Raw genomic sequence first — 22,380 nt, 5'->3', positions numbered from 1 at the left:
AGTCCTAACATCATGGCCCAAACCTTCCGAAAAAGGGCTAGATCTTTGCTTGATTTTTTTTTCTTTTTTTTTTAAATTCTACATTCGGTCTGGCAATGTTTTTTGTTTTTTTGTTTTTTTTTTTTTATGTGGGCCTCTCACTGTTGTGGCCTCTCCCGTTGCGGAGCACAGGTTCCGGACGCGCAGGTTCAGCAGCCATGGCTCACGGGCCCAGCCGCTCCGCAGCATGTGGGATCTTCCCGGACCGGGGCACGAACCCGCGTCCCCTGCATCGGCAGGCGGACTCTCAACCACTGCACCACCAGGGAAGCCCCTGGCAATAGTTTTTTGGATGTGAAACCAGGAACACAGGCAGTAAAAGAAAAATAGACACATTCAAAAATAAAACTTTATCAAGATTAAAAACTTTTGTGCATCAAAGGCCACTATCAATAGAGTGAAAAAGCAACCCACAGAATGGGAGAAAATATTTGCAAATCATGTATCTGATAAGGGATTAATATCCAGAATATATAAAGAACTCCTACAACTCAATAATAAAAAACCACACAACCCAATTAAAAAATGGACAAATTTACCAAATTGTATACATAAATTATGTGCAGTTTTTTTATACCAATTATACCTCAATAAAGTCGGGAAAAAATGGGCAAAGTACTAGAATAGATATTTTTCCAGTCGAGATATATGTGACTAATAAGTACATGAAAAGCTGCTCAACATCACTAATTACTAGGGAAATGCAAATGAAAATAATGAGATACCATTTCATGCCTGTTAAGTTGAATATTATCCAAGACACAGAAAATAACCAGTGTTGGTGAGGATGTGAAGAATTGGACATTGCTTGTACATTGCTGATGGGAATGTAAAATGGTGTAGCTGCTGTGGAAAATGGCATGGTGGTTCCTAAAAAATTAAACACAGAATTTCCATATGATACAGCAATTCCACTTCCGGGTGTATAATCCAGAAGAATTGAATGCAGGGACTCTAATGGATATTTGTACACCCATGTTTATAGTGGCATTATTCTCAGTAACCAAAAGGTGGAAGCAATCCAAGTGTCCATTGGTGGGTGAATGGATAAACAAAGTGTAATATATACATACAATGGAATATTATTCAGCCTTAAAAAGGAAGGAAATTCTGACATGTGCTGCTACATGGATGAACCTTGAGGACATTATGCTAAGTGAAATAAACCACTTACAAAAAAACAAATATTGTATGATTCCACTTGTATGAGGTACCTGCAGTAGTGAAATTCACAGAGACAGAAAGTAGAATGTCTGTAGCCAGGGATGGGAGTAGAGGGGAGTGGGGAGTACAAAATTTCCGTCATGGAAGAAAAAGTTCTGGAGATGAATAGTGGTGATGGTCGCACCACAGTGTGAATGTACTTAATGCTTCTGAACTGTATACTTAAAAATGGTTAAAATGTTAAATTTCATGTTATGTAAATTTAACCACAAAAAAAAAATTTAATAAATTAAGGATATATACTAAAAAATATTTATTTGCATTAGCGTTGGCACTTTATCCTCTGCTTCTCTCTCTGACAGGAGTTAACTCTGTGGTAGGGAAATAATAATCTCACCTTTCTACGATGTGATAGATATTCTCTTTGCCCCTCCATATCCACTTTCTATGCTTCTCTGCCCTTCTCAGCTTTCCAGCTGGCTTGTCCCATGGGAGTTGCTGGCAGGAGATCATGAAGATGGGAAGAGAGAGAAATCGGTATTTATTCCCCTGGCTCCCTCCTGCCGCCTGTGGTCTGATAGTGGCCGTATTTCTATGAACAAGGCCACAGCATCTGTGGGGACCCCTCTCCCTTGCCTATGGTTCTTGCTAGCTTCCAGTAACTGCTCCTTGGTTTGCCCAGTCAGGCCTAGTGGTGGTAACAGCTTCCTAATTTTGCTAGTCCCTGGTGCTTTGACATCCCTTCTGTTTCTCTTATCCCTGAGCACAACTTTGTAATAGTCTCTTCAGTAAACTTTCTTCAGTGACCCTGGTGAGTGTGCATGTGTTTCCTGTGGGAACCCTGACTGATATGCGTAGTGTCCCAAGTCTGATTTTATAGCACTATCTACTTTTTCAGACCCACTATATGCCGGGCACCACACTAGGTACTAGTGATACAGTGATGCATTTAACTAGATCCCTTTTCCTGAGTTCAAAGTCAAGTCTGGGAAGACATCACTGTTGCGATACAGAGTGATAAGTGCTGTAAGAGAGGTGAGAACAGAGTGCTGTGGAAGCACAGTATAAGGGGAGATGACACTTGTGCTGCTCTATAGAGTACGAAAAGGTGGGAAAGGGGCAAAGGGCTTTCAGGGCAGCAAGAAGAGATTATGAAGGGACAGAGGCACAGCACTTAGTTATCAGCTCAGGAGTATTTGGCAAGTCTAGAGAGAAGTGGAAATGAGGCTGGAGAAGGGGTTAGGGACCCACCATGAAGGCCCTTGGGTGCCCAAAGATAACTGTGGATTTCATCTCGCTCATTAAGAGGAATCAATGCTTGGTTTTAACCAAGGGAGTGACATCATCAAGTTTGCCTTTAAAAACTCTTTGGTCACAGGGTGGAGAAAGGAGTGGAAGAGATCAAGCTGGGGCAGAGAGAATACGAGTTTATTGGGAAATGGTAGAGACTGTCTTTTCTGAAGGGTAGGGACCAGTAGCTAGCTGGCTGGTTAACTTAAAAAAAAATCAGTTAAAATGGGTATTCATAAAAATATTCTAAATATTTAAACTTAAAACATGTACATTTACCAATATTTTGCTATACTGCCTTTCTCGCATAAATCACACTTATGATTTTCAGTTCCTTTTTTTAAAAAAACAACTTATTACTTATGTATTTATTTGGCTGCACTGGGTCTTAGTTGCTGCACGAGGGATCTTCATTGCAGCATGTGGGATCTTTTTTTTTTTAAGTTGCGACATGCAGTATCTTTAGCTGTGGCATGTGAACTCCTAGTTGCAGCATGTGGGATCTAGTTTCCTGACCAGGAATCAAACCTGGGCCCCCTGCATTGGGAACGTGGAGTCTTAGCCCCTGGACCACCAGGATGAAGTCCCAGTTCCTTTAAGTGGAGGAATTTAAAGATACTTGTGAGGCAATCTGAGTGAAAGATGCTTCTAGATTTTTATGAGGCTTTTCACATTTGTTTACAGTTGTTTCAGCTACACCTACATCAACCACAGTTATCTTCAGTGAGTTTCTCTAATCAAGTTTTTGAAAAGAATTCAATTTGGCTTTCAGAAAGACAACAACTATCTTTTTGCACTCATAGTTCTTTGTTTGTTTGTTTATTCGTTTCCCCCCCCCCCCACTAGAAGGTAACCTCAGTGAAGGCAGGAACTTATCTGTCTTGCTGACTGTATCTTCAAAGCCTATGACAGTGCCTGTAGTAGGGGTGTATAGACGTTTAATGAGTGAACAATAAGTGATGTCTCTCCATCAGTCTGAGTAATTTAGATGATTATGTTGGTATCATTAGTCATGATTATTTATACACCCAAGATGCATTTTTACTATTTACTTTGCAACTTCTGGTAACTGTTTCCATCAATCTAATTTATATTCCTCCCAGTCATCTCCCTCCCTTGCACAAATTTACTGACTCTCCAGTGTGTGCTTTAAAAAACAATATTGTTTTATTACTACCAGCAGGAGTGGCCTGCATGGGGTGGTGGGTACACTGGGCTCAGGGTATGTGTGGGCTGTGAGGGGTAGATGATAATTGGGAGGCTGAAGGAAAGGGAGTGGGGCTGGAGGCCAGGCCCAAAGGCTCCTCCGATTTACTTCCGGGAAGAGGTAGACTTAATAAAGGAGTCATGGCAAGCTAGGGCCAGGCCGCCAATAAGATTAAGAAATTCTTGGAAATCTAACTGTCCATCAGAGTCGAGGTCCAGCTTCTTCATCATGCGGTCAAGGACACCAGGGTCCTTCTGGTTCTGCAAAGATAATAATAATAATGATATTAGTACCTTTATATTGTACTTTCTAAGATGCTTTCAAAAATGTTTCCACATTTTATTCTTACAAGAGTGTGAGGTACCGGGTAGGGGTTATTAATATTCGCACTTTTCAGAGACAGAAACAGACTCAAACAGGTGAAGTGAGTGGCCTAAGCGGAAGACCTAGGACACGAACCCAGCTTTTCTAGCTCCTAGTCCAGGGTTCTTTCTGTGACCATCAGGGGTTACTCAATTTTGTAAAAACTGTGGAAAACTTTTTCTAAGTGTTGCATGCAACTCCAATATACAAACTACATAAAAGCAGAGTGACTGGAGGTGGAAAGAGGATGCGGGCCCTGCCTAATCAGCCCCATCCTCCACTCATCCAAGCCCCCAGCACATACACACACTTACATCCACTGGTTACATATGGCTACTTAATTAATTTAGAAAGTCAGTCCTTTAGTTGCTAGTGGCTACCATATCAGGTAGCGCATATATAGAACATTAATTCCATCACTACAGAAAGTTCTACGGCTGCCCTAGAGGCTTTGGGGTGGAGGAATAAAATTTGAAAACTCTTCTATTACTCCATTTACCATTTTGTAAGCCCCTCTCCTTAAATGAAAAAAATCACTGTTCCCTATGTCTGTGTAGTTTGATAACTTTGATCTTTAGAACATACTTTATTCAAAGAAGAGGAGAACAGAAGGTCCTTTAATAGTCATTCAGAGCTTACTCAGCCCTAGGGGCTCAGCTGCTGTCCTTCACTCCTAGCCATTATCCCAGGGTCTTGTTTCATGCTGTGTGTGGCCTGGGGGTGGGGGCAGGGACCAATACCTTTGTGAAGGCACCCAGCTCTGTATTCATGAAGATAAGGAACTCAGCCTTGGAGAGTTTGCTGTTGTTACCGTCCCTTCCAGCATGCCTTTGGAAAACAGCAATCAGAGACTCGATGCACCGTTCAGTCTCTGTAGGGCTCAATGTTTTTGCCTTTGGAAAAAAAAATTCAGGGTTCAGACAAGGGCAAGATATCAAAAGCTGGGTGCTAGAGAAAACTCCAGAGGATCTTGTCTCTTCATTTTGGGTCAAGCAGTTTCCTGAAAGACTCGGTCGTTGTTTAGGGGGCTAAGGGGCCCAAGACAATCACAGAAAGTCACATTCGGTGAGCTTCCTCCCCACATCTCCTCACATGTTTATTCCAGGTGAAAATTAGTGAGGGTAAATATGGAGCATGCTGGTATGTTTGAAAGCAGTAGACTGCCTAGATGAGCGTGAGGTGACAGGGTTTACTGATATTTTTAGAATGTGTGGATAAATATATGTATAACTATATATCCACAAATCCATATACATACCAAGCATTGTCTATAGATTAAAAAGTTCCCTATTTTCCAAGAGTATATGGAGGCTACTGTGATAAGTGAAATGGCATTTCTTTTTAAAGGAATACTGAATTCCCAGGACTCATACATTTTCTAGAAGAAAACTAAAAGCATAGTTATTATTGTGTATGGGGTAGGAGATCTGAGAACTTTATGGATGTTGGAAAGCAGCTTTCGTATTTGAGAGAACCCCTTAATTTTACACGTGAGGAAACAGGCATGAGAAGGGAACTGACATGGCAGAGCTACTTCTACAATCTCAGCCTCCAGGTTGCTTTCTGCAGCCCTTGGCCTTTGCTCCTTCTATTCCCAGATGCCACTAATTCCCACAGAAAAGGCTGGCGGAACTTCTCTGGTCACTTCACACCAGGAAGGTTGATATGGGGGCTCTTAGGTTGCCGCTCACACAGCTCCCATCGCATCTACGGAGCTGAACCACAGCTGTGGTTGCACTAGAAGGAGCACAAGGTTCATATCCTGTTCTGGGCTCTGCTTTCCTTACAACAGATGTGTTCAAGGAAATTCTGTCATGCCGAGTCTGCCCCTCATTCCAGCCAGCACCTAGGCCCCAGACGTGAGGAACTCGTGGGCTCCCCCTGGTGGATAAGAGGGGGAACTGCAGACTTTCTGGAAATCTTGCAGGGCCACACCCTTCCTCCAAAGCTTTCTCTCTGGACATTAACAATGTCTACATTGGATGGTGACATTCGCAATGTGGCACTTAGCCCGTTAATCTGTTCTTGGGATGGACTTCCTGGAGCCCAGAGCTGGAGACTTTCAGGCCCCATAATTAATATGTTAAGGATTGATGTGAGCCCTGTTATTGATCTGAGCTCTTAGCTGCACAGCTGCCAGTCTCCTTCCCTCCTTCAGTCTCTCCAGGTGCTTTAACTGCCTAGCCAGGTGCCTGGTGCTCATTGCATCCTGAAGCATCTATAAAGCCCCTTCTGGAGATCTATTCTTCCTCAACGGTCACATTGTCAGAACTTTTTCTTTAGAAAAGTGTTGGTAGCTTCAGAGTTTTGGTGAGAAACAAAATACCACAGCCTAGAAACAGATGTGTTTGCACAACAGCTTTTCTTACCAGGACTACAATCTCACAGTCTTACTAACGTGTCAGATTACAGGAACAAGGCTGACTGGAAGGGCACACCAGATGGGGTAGAAGGTTCCAGGTTGAGGAGCAAGGGCTTTGTGATCTTTTTCTAGACCTACAGATGTGTCCTCTGCCTCTTTTCTTTGCGGAATTCAGATTGCTTTTTGATTTTCCAGTTTCAAAGTGGCTTTCTGCTTTTCCTTTTTCTCTCCTTAACGTCAATCTTGACAGATTTTTTTTCCCCTTTAAAACTGTTGCTATCAGCCACATGGAGAAAGTTAAAACCCCTGCATTTCTTCCCAGAGGTAATTTCCAGAGGAAAAGAAACACAATTATCAAATTACTTAAATGTAATTGCAAAATTTGTAGTGCTGGAGGGGCAGAGAGGCCCAGAGACAGGAAAGCTTTGCTCAAGTTCGAGCAGTGGCTGAAGGAGGAGATCTCCCGCTTGGATGGAGGCCAGTGCTCCCCATCACTGCATCCTCAGAGTTGTATTTGATGGGAACAATGATAGGAAGGAGAAAACAGCGTGATAAATGGGTGCTGTGAGAGAATTAAAAAAATGCATGCTAGGGACTTCCCTCGTGGTGCAGTGGTGAAGAATCTGCCTGCCAATGCAGGGGACACAGGTTCGAGCCCTGGTCCGGGAAGATCCCACATGCCGCGGAGCAACTAAGCCCGTGTGCCACAACTACTGAGCCTGCGCTCTAGAGCCCGTGAGCCACAACTACTGAGCCTGCATGCCGCAACTAGTGAAGCCCGTGCACCTAGAGCCTGTGCTCTGCAACAAGAGAAGCCACCGCAATGAGAAGCCCTTGCACTGCAACAAAGAGTAGCCCCCGCTCACCACAACTTGAGAAAGCCCACGCACAGCAACTAACCCAACGCAGACAAAAATAAATGTTAAAAAAATGCATGCTAAACACTCAACATTTGAGAAAGTTAAAAAAAAAAAAAGTAACGCCTGAAAAAACTCAAGTATTGCAGTTCTCATTCTTAACTAACATGCTCCCTTTCCTCCCAAGGAGCCCTGGTGGCATCCACCTTCCGCCGGGGCGGTCATTCCAGGTCTTTACCACTTGGTGGTGCTGGGTCTGCCTTTTCTATGTTCCACGGGACATTGATTCCTCGCTTTCGCACGGAAAGGAGAAAGCGCAGTCGGGGGTACAGACTGGCAGACTAAAGCAGGGGTTGGCAAACGTGTTTTGTAAAGGGCCAGATGGTATAAGTTTTAGGCCAGTGCGGCTCATATGGTCTCTGTCACTCTGCTTTTGTAGCAGGGCAGCAACCACACAGAAAACTCATGAATGGGCGTGGTCGTGCGCCAATAAAACTTTATGAACACTGAAGTTTGATTTTCATATAATTTTCACGTGTTACAAAGTATTATTCTTCCTTTGACTTTCTTTCAACTATTTAAATATGTAAAATCCGTTCGTAGCTCGTGGGCGAACAGAACCCCGATTTGGCCCTTGGGCGGAAGTTTGCAGACCTCCCTTCACTAAAGAGAGGCCAAGGAAGAGGCAGATATTGGAGGTGTATTAATGGAAAAGATAGAAAAGAGTTCAAAATGGGGATGGCAGGAGCTGAGAGAAGAAAAACAGGAGACGGGGTGAGCACCTAACAAGATGGTGGGCTAGGGGGAAAAAGAAAGGAGGAGGGGGCTTCCGGTCGCCGGGCTCCTCCCACATTCCTGGGCGCCGCTCGGCTAGCTGGGACCCGCTTCAGTTTCAGTCTCTGCGCCTTGGCCGTTTGCCGGTCGTTTACCGAAACTCTGATTTCCCCTAGGGGTCAGACCATTAGGTCTGAAACGTTCCCTTTCTGGTCTCTAGAACTGTACATAACTAGCGTCGCCGCGCAGAATTCCAACCCCTGTCTTTAGGTCGTACCCCGGGCTCCGCGGACACCGGCGGCGAGGGGCGTCCCGCACCGGCCGGACACCCCTGCCCCCGTCCCGGCTGAGCGAGGGGTCGGGGCGGCTTCACCCTGTGCGGGGCTCCGAGCGGGGCGCGGCTCGCAGTGCATTTCCTCTATCCCAGCCCTAGACCTTCGCCTGGAAAACGAAAGAACCTCCCGTTGCTACCCCTAGGCTGTTATTACAGGTATAATTCAGGGCTTCTTCCTTCCATCCGCTCTTTCCTAATTCCCTGCCATAGATTAATTCGTCCTGCTCTGGTTCCTAACACGTCCCTATAAAAATCAAAGACCAAGTCTGGTGAAAAGTATGCTGTTGCTTTTTTCTTTTCATGCAAGAGGAAGACAAATAAAAAGCGCGGCTTACCATGTTCGGAGAGGAGCGAAGCACGGGGCTGCGAGCGAGGAGCAGCGAGGCGCGCACTGGGCGGCGGGCCGGGTCTGCTACTTCCCCGGTCCGGCCCCACCCGGCTCCGCCCCGCGCGGCTTCCGCCTGACTCACGCGCCCCCTCCTCCGCTCCGTCCGCCGCGGCGCGGATCCGGACGGGTCACCGTTGCCTTTCTTTGCCAAGCACACGGCTTCACCTTAAAACTCACACAAAACCCATTGTCCTCGCTGAGCCCTAAATAATCTCTCTCCCCTGTCCCGTGAACCTTGAAGATTTTGGACTTTTCCGAATTGAAAGTTTTGCATAGCGGTCTTCTGGAAGTCTGTCCAAGTCTGTGGGTCTTTTCCCTGTACAAGCTCACGAGCTCATTCTGGTCATTCATGTTAGACAGGCAGAAAGGTCCCTTTGAAAAACGTGCAACGTGGAGTGTGGGCTATAAGTTCCCTAGAAACCAGGGCTGTCTCTTTCGCACTGGAGACGTTAACAGACTAAACGGTAGTTAGTGATTTGTGCCAGCTGCAGCACCGTTGTCTCAGACTTCTCTCTAAACCGAAAACAGTTAAAAAAACAAAACAAAGCAAGACCCTAGACCCCAAAGAACTGCAACGGTACAGTACTACTGCAAACTACTGAACCCTGCAAGTAGGGCATTTATCTGTGTGCAGTTGGCAACGGAGTTGGGGGTTGTATGAAGAATCAGAAGCTCTGGGTTCTAATCCTAGATCTGTAATTACTTCGTTGCAATACTGCCCCTCAGTTCTCTGAGTCTCCATTTCCTTACCTGTAAAAGTAGGTGCCCTTTCCTTTCCTACTTCACAAAATTGTTATGACTATCAGATAAAATGATGTCTTTGGGCTTCCCTGGTGGTGCAGTGGTTGAGAGTCCGCCTGCCGATGCAGGGGACACGGGTTCGTGCCCCGGTCCGGGAAGATCCAACATGCCACGGAGCGGCTGGGCCCGTGAGCCATGGCCGCTGAGCCTGTGCGTCCGGAGCCTGTGCTCCTCAGCGGGAGAGGCCACAACAGTGAGAGGCCTGAGTACCGCAAAAAAAAAAAAAAAGACATGGCTTTGGGAGGGCTTCAAAAACGGGAATAGATGCAAAGGAAAGATAATGGGCTGCAGGGCATTGTGTAAACTGCTTCCTGGCATCCCCTCTGCTCCTGCAGCTTCAGCTGGTCACTTCTGATCAGACCTTCATCTCTTCTCACCTACGCCAGACCCACATTTTCAGTTGTTCTTGAATCCACTTGAAAGTCTCACCTGAGCCTCAAACTCAATTCAAGAGATACTTGTTTTCCCTAAATCTGTTTCTCTTCTGTCTTCCTTACCTCTGCTAATGGTATTGCCACTCTTCTGTTCTCCCGACTTGAGAACTTTGGAGCCAGGTTTTGACTCTAAATCCCTTTCTTACCCCCAAATGTTATCGAGTGCCAAGTACCATCAGTTTTTTTTTTTTTTTGCGGTACGCGGGCCTCTCACTGTTGTGGCCTCTCGCGTTGCGGAGCACAGGCTCCGGACGCACAGGCTCAGCGGCCATGGCTCACGGGCCTAGCCGCTCCGCGGCATGTGGGATCTTCCCGGACCGGGGCGCGAACCCGTGTCCCCTGCATTGGTAGGCGGACTCTCAACCACTGCGCCACCAGGGAAGCCCCATCAGTTTTATTTTTACACTTTCTCTTGGATCTGCCCCTCATATTTTATAGTCTCACCTCCAGTGTTCTAGTTTAGGTTTGCATTCCCTCTTTCCTCCAGTTTCCTAACTGGTCTCTTGCCCTCCAATCTGTTCTATTGACTGTTAAAGACACATTTTTCTAATGTACAGCTCTGATCAAGTGCCTGCTTAAAAACGAAACACAACAAAAGAACCAAACAAGATGGCTCTCTAATGCCTTTTATATCAAATCCAAACTTCTTAGCTTCTGTCTGGCTTTGAAAATCCTCTTTAACCTTAATTAATGAATGACTCCTTCAATTTATTCATTCAAAAAATATTTTTGGAAAACTACTATGTACCAGGCCCACTGCTAGGTACAAGAGATACAAACATAAATGTGATATTAATGCCTGCCTTTGGGGTGGTCTATGGATAGACTTTAGACCTATGGTGTTTTGGGGGGTGTTCCATGGATGGCTGCTGGGATCCACAAATACCCTAAAGGTATATGTGAAATTTTCTGCATAAGAGAACTTCTTCTTCAGAGCTTTCATCTGTTTCTCAGAAAAATCTATGATCAAAAATAGTAAAGAATCATTGGTCTAAATTACTCCATACCTGAATCATGGGACCTCCCATACAACATTCCTCTTTAAGGAAAAACACCCCATTTATTGCCTCTGCTGAAAATCCAGCCCCATTAGTGAATTTTTGCATGATTTGACCCTGTGCCCACTGTCACAGCTGATTGGATTGAGGTTAGTGCTAGACTCAAGGACTGCTAGTCCATAGAATGGATAGTAGTCGATGTTTCACGACGTGACGTGAAAAGATGAGCTGGGACCCTTCAGCTTTTTGGGAAACTGAAATTAGCAACACATAGCAAATTAGGCATTGAGAAAAGTGAAGCTGAACATTTGCATGGACAGAATCATGAGGTCACGGCAAATAAAAATTATGAAGAAGCAGACACCATAAATAAGTAGGAGCTGTGAAGTTTGGAAAAAATGTGCAGAATAGTGTTCTTGTTCTCCCTGCACCTGATTGTTTAGTTTTCCTGATTTCATGTAAGGCCTCTATTCTTTCAATAACTTCCCTGCCCTATGAGGTAGCTTGAGTGAAACCAAAGAAAAGAGCTGAATCAAATAAGTATGAATTCTCCAGAACCAGGTTGGGGAATCAGCCCCGCCCAGTGAGGGCTGTCTGTGTTGACAACTCACCAGGGTCATGATGAAAGGGGTTTTCAGTTAAAGGAGGGGAGAGTTCAGGAAGATGGCACGCAAAGTAGAATTGGCAAAGTAGGTAAATGGTGTGTCAAAGTGAAGGGCTAAAGTGGGCAGGGAGCTGAGGATGAGTGAGGGCTGGTAAGTTGATACCAAGAGACAAAAATGAGGTACAGATGAGTCAATTTATTCAGGAAATAAATGTGGGGACTTCCACTGTGCAGGGTAATTCTTATGTGCAACCTGAGCTCTGTGCAGGGCTGGGCAGGATCTTAAATGGATACAATAATCAACCATAATAACAGGGGTGTGACCAAGGCACAGTGATACTGCTGGGAATGAAGTGAGTGGTTAACTCTGGAGGAGCAGAGAAAGTGTTGTGGAGAGAGTGATGCTTGAGTTGGGTAGTGAAGGATGAATAAGAATCCACCAGGTGTAAAAAAAAAAAGTAAATAAAAGAATTCATCAGGTGGATGGGCACAGTGGTGAAGCAAGGTGAAGTCAGTATAGCACAGTGCTGCAACATATTATCTGTATGAGCTCCAGCATGTCATTTATCTGCTCTGTGCCTTGGTTTCCTCAACTATAAAGTGGAGAGTAGTAGTACTCACTTCATATGGTTGTTGTGAGGATGAAGATGTAATCATGTAAAATACTTAGAACGTAGAGTGGTGTCTTCAGAGGAACCCTTCCGTAATGGCTTGTGCAAAAGTAAGCAGGGGGGAAGCATATGTGTATTCTCAGTACTTGCAGGTGGTTCGGTAGTCCTGGGCTTTGGGTATGGGGTGATGGTAAATGTGAGCCAGGAGCTGTGGGACTGAGCCTGGAGAGGTAAGGGTCAGAGCACTAAGGGCTACGCTTGGAAATTTGGATTGTATCTGAGGGTTATCTATCAAGAACCACTGAAGATTTTAAATCAGGAGATTTGATCCCCTTCACCTTTTGGGAAGCATAGAAAATGTACCAGAGAGGAGGGAGACTAGAGGCAAGGAACATATTAGGATATTGTTGCAATAACCAAGGTGAGATGGCCATGGAGGTGGGGCAGGGAATTTCCAAGTACCGAGAAGGCAAAAGCAATCAAACTTGGCCTCTGCTTAGATGTGGGGGGTTTGGAAGAGGGATGAAATCACTTTAGGAGAGAATAGGACCGGGAACAGTCACATTTACTTATAGCTCTTCAAATCTCTGTCTCACCTCAGGGCCTTTGCACATCTGTCTGGTCTGCCTGCAGTAGTCTTTTTCTCATCTTAGTCGTCTTGGACTCTCATAACAAACTCCCACAGACTGACTGGTTTAAACAGAAATTTGTTTTCTCACAGTTCTGGAGGCTGGAAGTCCAAGATCAAGGTACTAGTCGACTCAGGTCCTGATGAGGGCTCTTTTCCTGGTTCGCAGATGGTTGCTTTCTCGCTGAGTCTTCACATGGTGGAGAGAGGGAGGGTTCTCTGTCTTCCTTTTGTTATAAGGCCACATTCCTACTGAATTAGGGCTCCACTCTTATGACATTTAAGCATTTAATCATTTAACTGTAATTGCCTCCTGAAGACCCTATATCCAGATACAGTCACATTAGGGCTTTAACATATGCAAATTTTGTTGTTGTTGTTGTTGGGACAGACACAGTTAAGTCCATAGTGTCATCCTTCATATAACTTAGAAATCATCTTCCCTAAGCATTCCTCATCTCCTAAGAGAGTGCTAGGTATCTATGCAAAAAAAGAGTTAGCATAGCTGCCCGAGACTGCTGTCCTTGGAAAGGCCTGCTTGCAAGGCTGGACTTCGGCTGGCATCTGGGAACTTGGATTTCAAGAGGGTTCTCATCTGTTCCCTCACTGTGCCTCACTGTGCCTAAGGTGGCTCATTGTGCCTAAACTGTTGGTACAAACAATGTAGTTTATGCCAAGCACCTGCTTTCCTTCTGGGAGTTTGGAGTTTTCCAGTACATGCTGGAGAGAGTGTGCGAATGCAACCAGCCTCCAGTAAAAGCCTTGGGCACCGAGTCTCTAATGAGGTTCTCTAGTAGACAGAACTTCGCATGTGTTGTCACAATTCAAAGCTGGAGGAATTCAGCATGTCCTGTATCCACTATACGTTCCCCCATAGCTCCTTGTACTGTAATTCTTACTATACTCTACGGTCATTTTCTGTTTACTTGGTTATTTTCCTCACTAGACAGCAATCTACTTGAGGGCAGAGCCAGTATCCTGCTTACTGCAGTGTTCCCTTGAGGGGGTTCACAGGGTATGGAGGAGTCACCAGAATAGGAAGGCACATGTACAAGGTTGAGATGATACAAACGATAGAGCAAGGTCTCAGGAGCTATGGTGGATGAATTACTCCACAGAGTGGAAGAGGGGAAAATGAGGAGTGAGACTATAGAGGGACCATAGCCTTGGGAGGGCTGCAGAGGAGTATCCTTCCTGATACCCTTGTTGGCATACGAAGAGGGAGGTAAGGACATGCTTGACAGAGCCCACAGGATTTGAGTAGGAGACTTGAAGAGGTTCTCTATGGTCCCAGAGGGAAATGGAAACAGGAGCTGACTCAGATGGCTGAGTGGTGCAAAATCTTAGGAAGCTATAATTTTGCAGTGACTCTAATACACATGATTGTATGATTGTGAGGCTGTATGGCTTTCTTCTGGTGTGTTTAGAAATCTAGTCACCGGATCCAAGAGAGAGGCTTGTGAAATAGGTTTAGGGTTTTACAGAATGGATATAACAAAAGGATAAAGCAGTGAAGGAGTTGAGGGTGTGGGTGAGAAAGTAATCCACTTGATTGGGCATTGAGTACAGGAAGAAAAAGGAAGGAGTGAGGACATGGAAGGTGGGTGGGCACAAAAAAATTTCTCCATAACATCAAAGAACAAGTTAAATGGAAAAGAGGGATGGAGAGAGCTGGGGATTTAAGAAGTTATTCGTATAATACAAACTTCCAGTGAGTTTAGTAATTTGTAGATAGAACTCTTATGATGGCAAAATCCAAGCATGCCTAAGGGCCTCAAACTGACTGCAGTGTATGTGGCGTGGGCATCAAGGAGGGAGGTCAAGAGCTATGAGGGTGGGGCATTGGGTAGGTGATCCTCGTCAGTGCTGAGCTCAGCCGGGATGATGAGAGGAGCTGGAGTGGAGAGCAAGAGTGTGAAGCAGGTTATGCTGTCTGAAGTGAAACAGGTATAGAACGCTGACAGGTTGTGGCAGGGGTTCTCAGCGTGTCATCTGCCACTTTCCTTTCTATGCTCCATGCTTTAACAAATGGAACCACTGTTTATCACTCAAAGATCCTCTGTACTTTCTTACCTCTTTGCTGTTACCCAAGCTTTCTCTGCCTTTGAAACATCCTTAATTTCAGTTCCCTCTGATGAAATTCTATGGCTCCTTCAATGAAGTTCCTCCTTCATGAAGCTTTTCTGATCTCCACCACCCACATTTACCCTTCCTTCCATAATATTTTGTAAATTGTTTCTTGTGGGGAGGGATTTTAATATTCTGCTGTGTATTACAGGGATTTATGGTAATAGATGTATCTTTTCTGATAGCATGTGAGTTCCTTGAAATTATGGATCCGTCATGTTCATTTTTGTGTCATTCATAGCCATCTGCACATAGTAGGACCCAGTGAACATTCATGGGATTGAACAAATAGTATGATTTCAGAGTAGGGGCTGTATTTGGTTTAATTCTGTGTGATTTAACATTCAGGACAATGTTAAATAATTGTTCCAAGAATTGTTGACTCTTTGTTTTGTTTTTCTTTTTGGGGGGAAGGATCGCAAGCTATTTCTGTTAAGAGTTTTAAATTTTATATAAGTTAAGTTATTCAGCAAGTATTTATTAAGTACCAGATCCTGTGCTAGGGCCTGAGGGTACAAAGATAAAAAAGTCATGGTTCCTGCCTTTGAGGATCCCCAAATCTAATTTGATTAATAAAACAGGAATGGGCTGGGATTTCCCTGGTGGCGCAGTGGATAAAACTGCGCTCCCAGTACAGGGGGCCCAGGTTCCTTCCCTGGTCAGGGAACTAAATCCCACATGCATGCCACAACTAAGAGTTTCCATGCCACAACTAAGGAGCCCTGGAGCCATAACTTAAGGAGCCCTGGAGCTGCAACTAAGACCGGGCTCAACCAAATAAATTAAATAAATAAATAAGTATTTTTTTAAAAAAAAACAAAACAGGAATGGGCTCCTTCTAGAAACTGAGTCATCTGCATCAGAAGGTGTACACTCAGTCTCTTGAGGCTCTTCCCATTTAAGTCCTGGGCTGGAAGATTTACCTCTTGAAGATAAGGACTGTAAGGGGAGAGCCTTTGATTTCTCCCATAATCTGCAGTGCTTGCCCACAGCACTGAGGCCACATTTGCAATATTAAGGAATGACCCGTCAATCTCTGAGGCCACTGTGATGTAAATGTAAATGCTGGACAAGAAATCTAAAGGTCTGAGTTTGAGTTCCAGCCCTCTCCCTAGATAAACTGTTTTTACTTCTGAGCTTCAGTTTTCCTTGTGTAAAATGGTGATAGCAATAAAGGAGAAAATAAATATAAAAGGGCTCTTCAAATGGTGGTGTGTTATACAAATGTTAATTACTACTTGCAGTATTGCTGTGTGGATTAAATGAAAGTGTGCTTTGTAGGCTCTACTTTGCAGATCTTGGTGTCACTATTGTTATCCCTTCAAGCCCTTGTCTTTTCACTTCCCGTTGCCTCTGCCCTAATTGCTGGCCCTCACTAATTCCCTCATTTGTCCTATGGTGATGGCATCTTCAGGACAGACATGGAGTTCCTGGGCAAGCTGGTGGAAGTTAACTGCTTTCCTCCATTGTCTGCACACATCTACATTTTCCTTCATATTCTTCTAGACATCTTTCATGCTGGTGGCTGGAAACCATTAAAGTCCTCCACATAGTTGTTTTTAGTCTCCAACTGTCGTTAGGCAGAGTTGAGAAATTTTCTCTTTCACAATGACCCACAGCAAATAGTTGCATGTATGTTACATTTCTACTCCGAGGAGGCCACACCATATCAGATCCATGTCTAATCCGTTGTGATCTGAATGTGTCATCAAAGTGTTCTCAGTGGATCTGTATTGCTCATTTTTTGTCCAAATTTTTCATCTTGGAATTCAAGATGAAATTCGAATCCCAGCTTCTGTTTTTTCATTATTTTCTTTCATTTACTGCGAACTCTGGTCAAGTGGGAACTTTTCGCTATTGCCTGTAGGCAGGGTTGATCCTCCTGCCGGTTCTCACTGGTTGCCCACACTAGTTGTTACAATATTGAAGTTCTTCTCTACCAGTTGCTAAGTGTCCTCTCTAATTTTTTTAAATTAATTAATTAATTAATTAATGGCTGCGTTGGGTCTTCGTTGCTGCACGCGGGCTTTCTCTAGTTGCAGCGAATGGGGGCTACTCTTCCTTGCAGTGCACGGGCTTCTCATTGTGGTGGCTTCTCTTGTTGCAGAGCATGGGCTCTAGGCTCACGGGCTTCAGTAGTTGTGGCACACAGGCTCAGGTGCTCCGCAGCATGTGGCATCTTCCCAGACCAGGACTTGAACCCGTGTCCCCTGCATTGGCAGGCGGATTCCTAACCACTTGCCCACCAGGGTAGCCCTGTCCTCTCTTCTTGCCTGAATCCCTGAGTGCCATTCACCTGAAGCCCCAGCCACCTCAGTCCCTCTCCTGGGCCATGTGATTCCCATAATCAAGTAACTTAAGGATTAATGCACGGAGTGGTGAGGGTCTCTAGGACTTGCTCCAGCCTCGTAGCCTGGCCACTGTTAAGATTGGTCAGTGCTAGGTCACAGTTTGAATATCTTCCTGTCTTTAGGAGCCCCAGAATTTCCCACTTACTGATTTTTTTTCTTGTGTTTCCTTCCTTTCATCTGGAATTTTCCCTTCATCTTCTCATGTCCAAATTCTACCTGTACAAAGACCCAACTCATAAAGAACCTTCTCCAGGAAGCTTTTTACTTATCTCTTCCAACTAAAAAGGATCTGTCTCTTCATTGATCTACCACAGCCTTTTATCTGCACTTTTTTTGTGGCATGTATTACAGCCTATCTTGAATTATAGCTATTTAAGTATGTACCACCTTTTTTCCTGTTAGACTGTCAGCTCCTTGAGGACCAGGTATAGTATAATGCCTTTTTTGTGGGGCACCACCCGCTCATCCTAAATGTCATTCAAACTACTACTACCCATACTCTGGGTCTAGGACAAGTGTGTGATGGGTTAGTAGTAGGCATGAGGACTTTTATGTGACAAATGAAGAATTTAAAGTTCTTGTGGTCTGCATTGCAGTCTTTTTCAACAGTTTGACATTTTTGTGCAATAAGACTTCCTTCTGATTCACCTCTCCCTGGTCCCCATATCCCCACCCCCCAGCTCTTGGAAGGCCTAGGAGTGGGCAGGTTAGTTCAGCTCTGTTCCCAGGCTTTAGAGAGAAAATATATGAGTTAGGGTGCTTTTGGGTGAAGATAATAGGAAATTGACTTAAGACAGTTTAAGGAACCATAACATTATTATTTATTGTCTTTACAACAGGAGTCCCCCGGAGCAGAAGAGCAGGGTTGATTGATTCAGCAGCTCAGTGATGTCATTAGGGGTGAGATTCTTTCATCTTTTTATCCCATGATCCACTTTACCATTATAATCATAGGTGACACATCCAGGGCATGTATTTTCTTGTTCACATCTCGGGGGAGAGACTTGCTTTTCTTTTCCAGAAATCCTGAACAGCCTTCTCTTAAATCCCATTACCTCACACAGTTTAGGCCTGCCTATCCCTGAAGGAATAGATGGCCAAAGGGATGGAATTACCTCAATTAGCTGAGACAAATTGTTTAGGGATGGAATACCTCAGTTAGCTGAGACAAATTGTTTAGGGATGGAATGGGTGTTGGGGAGCTGTGTTGGGAGATTATATTTTCCAAAAATGGCCGTAACACTGTCTGCCCTCCCACACGCCCTTCTTACAATGTGACCCTCACACTCCCCTCCTCAGGAGGTAGGATCTATGTTTCCTCCCCTTGAACCTGGGTGGGCTTGTGGTGACTACTTTGGAGGTGACACTATGTGATTTCTGAGACTTGATGTTAAAAGGTGACATGGAGTCTATCTGCTTCTCTCTTGGGGTGCGCACTCAAGGAAACCAGCCACCATGCTGTGAAGAAGCCCAAGCGGCCACATGGACAGACCCATGTGCAGGGAAACCACCAGCCAGCACTGAACAGCCAGCCGTGTGAGGTGTGCTATCTTGGAAGTGGATCCTCCAGCCTCAAGCTACCCCACTGACACCATGTGAAGCAGAGGAGAGCCGTTCTATGAGGCACTAAGTTTTGGGGTGGTTTGTTATGCGGCACTAGACAGCTGGAACAGGGGTGCACTCTGGAAAGAACTGTGTTTCCTCAGTGCTTTCTCTGGTGTCTTACTCTTTTTGTCATTGGATTAGTTAGGTATCAAGGGCAAGGCCTAAAGTGAGGAAAGAGTTGAAGCCTGAAAGGAATTTTATTGTTTAGTTCAACTTATTCGCTGTCTGGGATTTCTATATGGGATTTGGGGGTTCATGATTTATAATAACAAGCAGTGATTTTGCACATCTCCCTTGAGAAGTTGCAGTAGGAGATGGCTGGTTGTGATTTGGATGTTCAGGATCCAGGGAAAATAATCAATGACAACTATCTACTCCCTTTTTACTTAAAGTACAGCCCACCCTGGAAGGAGTAATCCTTGTTAAGGCATCTTCTTAGCCGTTTTGCCTATTCTAGGCACCAGGATCTTGACTCGCTGTCAGAAGGGTCCACTCAGCTCAAGTAAGTATTCCCCAGAGTAACTTATTTATTTGTTTTAATTGAAGATGAGAATGACTGAATTCACACTTCAGAAAAATCTATATACTGTTTTTAAAGTGTTAACTCAATCATAAATATATAAGTAATAGAGTAATATGGTGTTATTTATTTATTAATTTTTTTTCTGTGTATTTTATAATTATTCTTGTTTTATTTTATTTTTTTTCACATCTTTATTGGAGTATAATTGCCTTACAACGGTGTGTTAGTTTCTGCTTTACAACAAAATGAATCAGTTATACATATACATATGTTCCCATATCTCTTCCCTCTTGTGTCTCCCTCCCTCCCACCCTCCCTATCCCACCCCTCCAGTCAATCAGAAAGCACCTAGCTGATCTCCCTGTGCTATGCGAGTGCTTCCCACTAGCTATCTACCTTACGTTTGGTAGTGTATATATGTCCATGCCTCTCTCTCGCTTTGTCACAGCTTACCCTTCCCCCTCCCCATATCCTCAAGTCCATGCTCTAGTGTTATTTAAATGGTAACAAATTCTGTGTCTCTTAGGGATCTGACTAAACTCCTTAAGTAGGTGTGGTTAAAGGAATTATTGCTGTCTTGATCTTCTACTTTGTAATCTTGAGTTTGCTTATTTCCCTGACTTTTATGTACCTGCTCTTTGCCTTGCTGCCTCCGTCATATGATCCACATCGGTCCTTTCCTGATATTCAAAGCTCCTACTATGAAGTCTAAGAATTTGTTGACAATTTCTTAAAGTTCAGGCTTCAAGCACTGTCTTCACCAGCTAATTGGCGGTTGCAGACTTGAATCTCTGTTGAGTGCATTTTACAGTGTTCTGCTAAAGTGGCCTGTTCCCGGAATTGGCTTTCCGTTCTCTGCACGTCTTTTGCCCTGCAACCTGGCAACAGTTGGGCTTATGTAGAACATCTGAGCCTTTGGCAGGAAGAGAACAACTTCTAGATTCCAGAGGAGAGAATCTCTCCTCTTTCTCCTCCACTGATCAAATGTGGAGGTAACTTTGGTTGCTTCCTGAATTATAAGATGAGACATCCCTAAGACTTTGGTCCCTCTGGGTTTTTATTATTTCAAGGTTTCTGTTATTCGGACCACTGAGATACTCAGTAAGTATTTGCTGGGTGAATGAATGATTTTCTTTTTTTGTCTAAATTTATTTAAAAATTTTTTTTAGTCTACACAAGCCACACTTTATTTATTTATTTATTTATTTTTTATTGAAGTATAGTTGCTTTACAATGTGTTAGCTTCTGCTGTACAGCAAAGTGAATCAGTTATCCATATACATATATCTCCTCTTTTTTGGATTTCCTTCCCGTTTAGGTCACCACAGAGCATTGAGTAGAGTTCCCTGTGTTATACACAGGGAACAGGTTCTCATTAGCTGTCTATTTGAATGATTTTCTATGGGTTGGAATTCTTGGAGCTGATTGCATTAGAGATAAAGAAGCTGAAGTCCAGAGGGGTTGCAGGAATTGGTGAGGACTCTTTAGAACTAGGTCTCCGGCTTTACTGTAAATACTTGCTCATCCTAGGACTCAACAGACCAGCCCTTTCTTTCTGAAGGTGATCCTGATGGCCTCTCCCATCCACTCCCCATCCAGTAGAGCTGACCAGTGTCTCCACAGTACCCTGATGTCCTTGACTGCTGCAAGCAGTTATTTATCTACGCGTACATCTCCTCCTGTTGAGACTATAAGCTCCTTGAAGATGGACGCCATATCTTAGTTATTTTTTTTTAATTAACACATAACGCAGTTGTGGCCTTCAATATGTAAATGAACAGATGAAAGAGTGAGTGCATATAGTGACTGCATATCTTGGATTTTTCTCCTGTGATAGTGAATTTCAGCCCTTCTGTAGACCTGTCAGATCAAGTGCTTCAACACTTTATAATAAAATATTTTCCTTAGACATTGTATATATGTCTGTATATATGCATTTTAATTGTTTCTCTTAAAACTCATTGTTATTATTAGAAAAAGAAATACAGGCTTATTATTGGAAGTTCCAATAATGTAGAAGGCTTTAGAGTGAAAAGCAGCAGCTTCTCGTTCCTTCTAGATACACTACCCTCTGTAATCTGTTTCTTGAGGAGTTTATTTTGTTTGATTTACATATATGGAGTCACACTGTGTATAATCATTCACCACTTACTTTGTTTTCACTTAATGATTTATTATGGACATCTTTTCATATCAGTGCATATATTTCCACCTTATTCTTCTTAATGACTACATAGCATTCTATAATACAGATATAATATCAAAGGTCTAGTAGTGGACTTTTACTGAAAGACAGTTAGATGGTTTCATTTTTTCCCTAAGAAATGTTCCAGAAATCCTGTACACATACAGGTATAACTGAGGAGAAATTCTTGGAAGTATTACGGAATCAATGGTTTCCCTGATACGAGCATTTAAATTTTTAACAGATGTTGCAAAATTGTCCTTCAGGGGTTAGTAGTTTTTGATACAGAAAGCAAGTCACTTCTTAGGTCTGTGGATCAGCAAGTCAGCTGAGGCATAAAACACCAAATGGGTACAAAGGAGTTAAATGCTGTGGTACATTTTTGTGTTTTATCCTAGATATGAGGCATTTCTGGAGCCCACTGGGAATGTTGCTCTGGTTCTGGTTGGCTTCCTTTAGCCACCCTTTCCTCATTTCCAGCCCAGCCTATAGAGCTCCCTTTGCTCCACTGTGAGCCTCTCAGCACTTGGCAAAATCCCCCTCTGTTGCTTAGTTACCCCTTGATAAGGAGCCAAAGCAAAAAAAACCCGTCAGCCCGAGGAACAGGAATTTCCCGTTTCTCAGTCAAGCCCCTGCTGCCAGAAAGGTCTATGATTTCCCAGTTATTATCCAGAGTGTGGCCTCTCCTTGTGGTTTGCTGGGTGCGCTTTAGAGGAAGAGAGAAAAGCAAATGCT

At 43.9% G+C, this 22,380-nt stretch overlaps 2 protein-coding genes across 6 annotated transcripts in view; one reads left to right on the top strand and one right to left on the bottom strand.

The window, feature by feature from the left end:
• LOC132513879 (uncharacterized) overlaps positions 1–22,380 on the top strand; it is a 146,071-nt gene that overhangs the window by 102,696 nt on the left and 20,995 nt on the right. For 3 of the 5 annotated variants that reach the window (XR_009538579.1, XR_009538574.1, XR_009538575.1), the window contains 2 exons: positions 18,172–18,232; positions 18,775–19,439. The gene's annotated coding sequence lies outside the window, so the exon portion shown is untranslated. The remainder of the gene's footprint in view (positions 1–18,171; positions 18,233–18,774; positions 19,440–22,380) is intronic. The other 2 variants (XR_009538577.1, XR_009538576.1) reach the window with 1 other exon arrangement.
• S100A11 (S100 calcium binding protein A11) lies at positions 3,637–8,852 on the bottom strand. The gene is made up of 3 exons (XM_060138462.1): positions 8,726–8,852; positions 4,804–4,956; positions 3,637–3,960 (listed from the first exon to the last, which is right to left on the bottom strand). The coding sequence occupies exons 1-3, from the start codon at positions 8,726–8,728 to the stop codon at positions 3,805–3,807; spliced, it is 312 nt and encodes a 103-aa protein (XP_059994445.1). The 5' UTR covers positions 8,729–8,852; the 3' UTR covers positions 3,637–3,804.

This window comes from Lagenorhynchus albirostris, chromosome 2 (assembly GCF_949774975.1).
Source record: "Lagenorhynchus albirostris chromosome 2, mLagAlb1.1, whole genome shotgun sequence".
NCBI lineage: Eukaryota > Metazoa > Chordata > Mammalia > Artiodactyla > Delphinidae > Lagenorhynchus > Lagenorhynchus albirostris.
The sequence above is the reverse complement of the archived record's forward strand: the minus strand, read 5'-3'. Positions and strand labels throughout refer to the sequence as shown.

Bases quoted from the DNA above. Each gene is read 5' to 3' on its own strand.
- S100A11 (XM_060138462.1), bottom strand. The intron at 3,961-4,803 runs GTATTGGTCCCT...TTATCTTTGCAG, and splicing joins AGCTGGGTGCCTTCACAAAG to AACCAGAAGGACCCTGGTGT.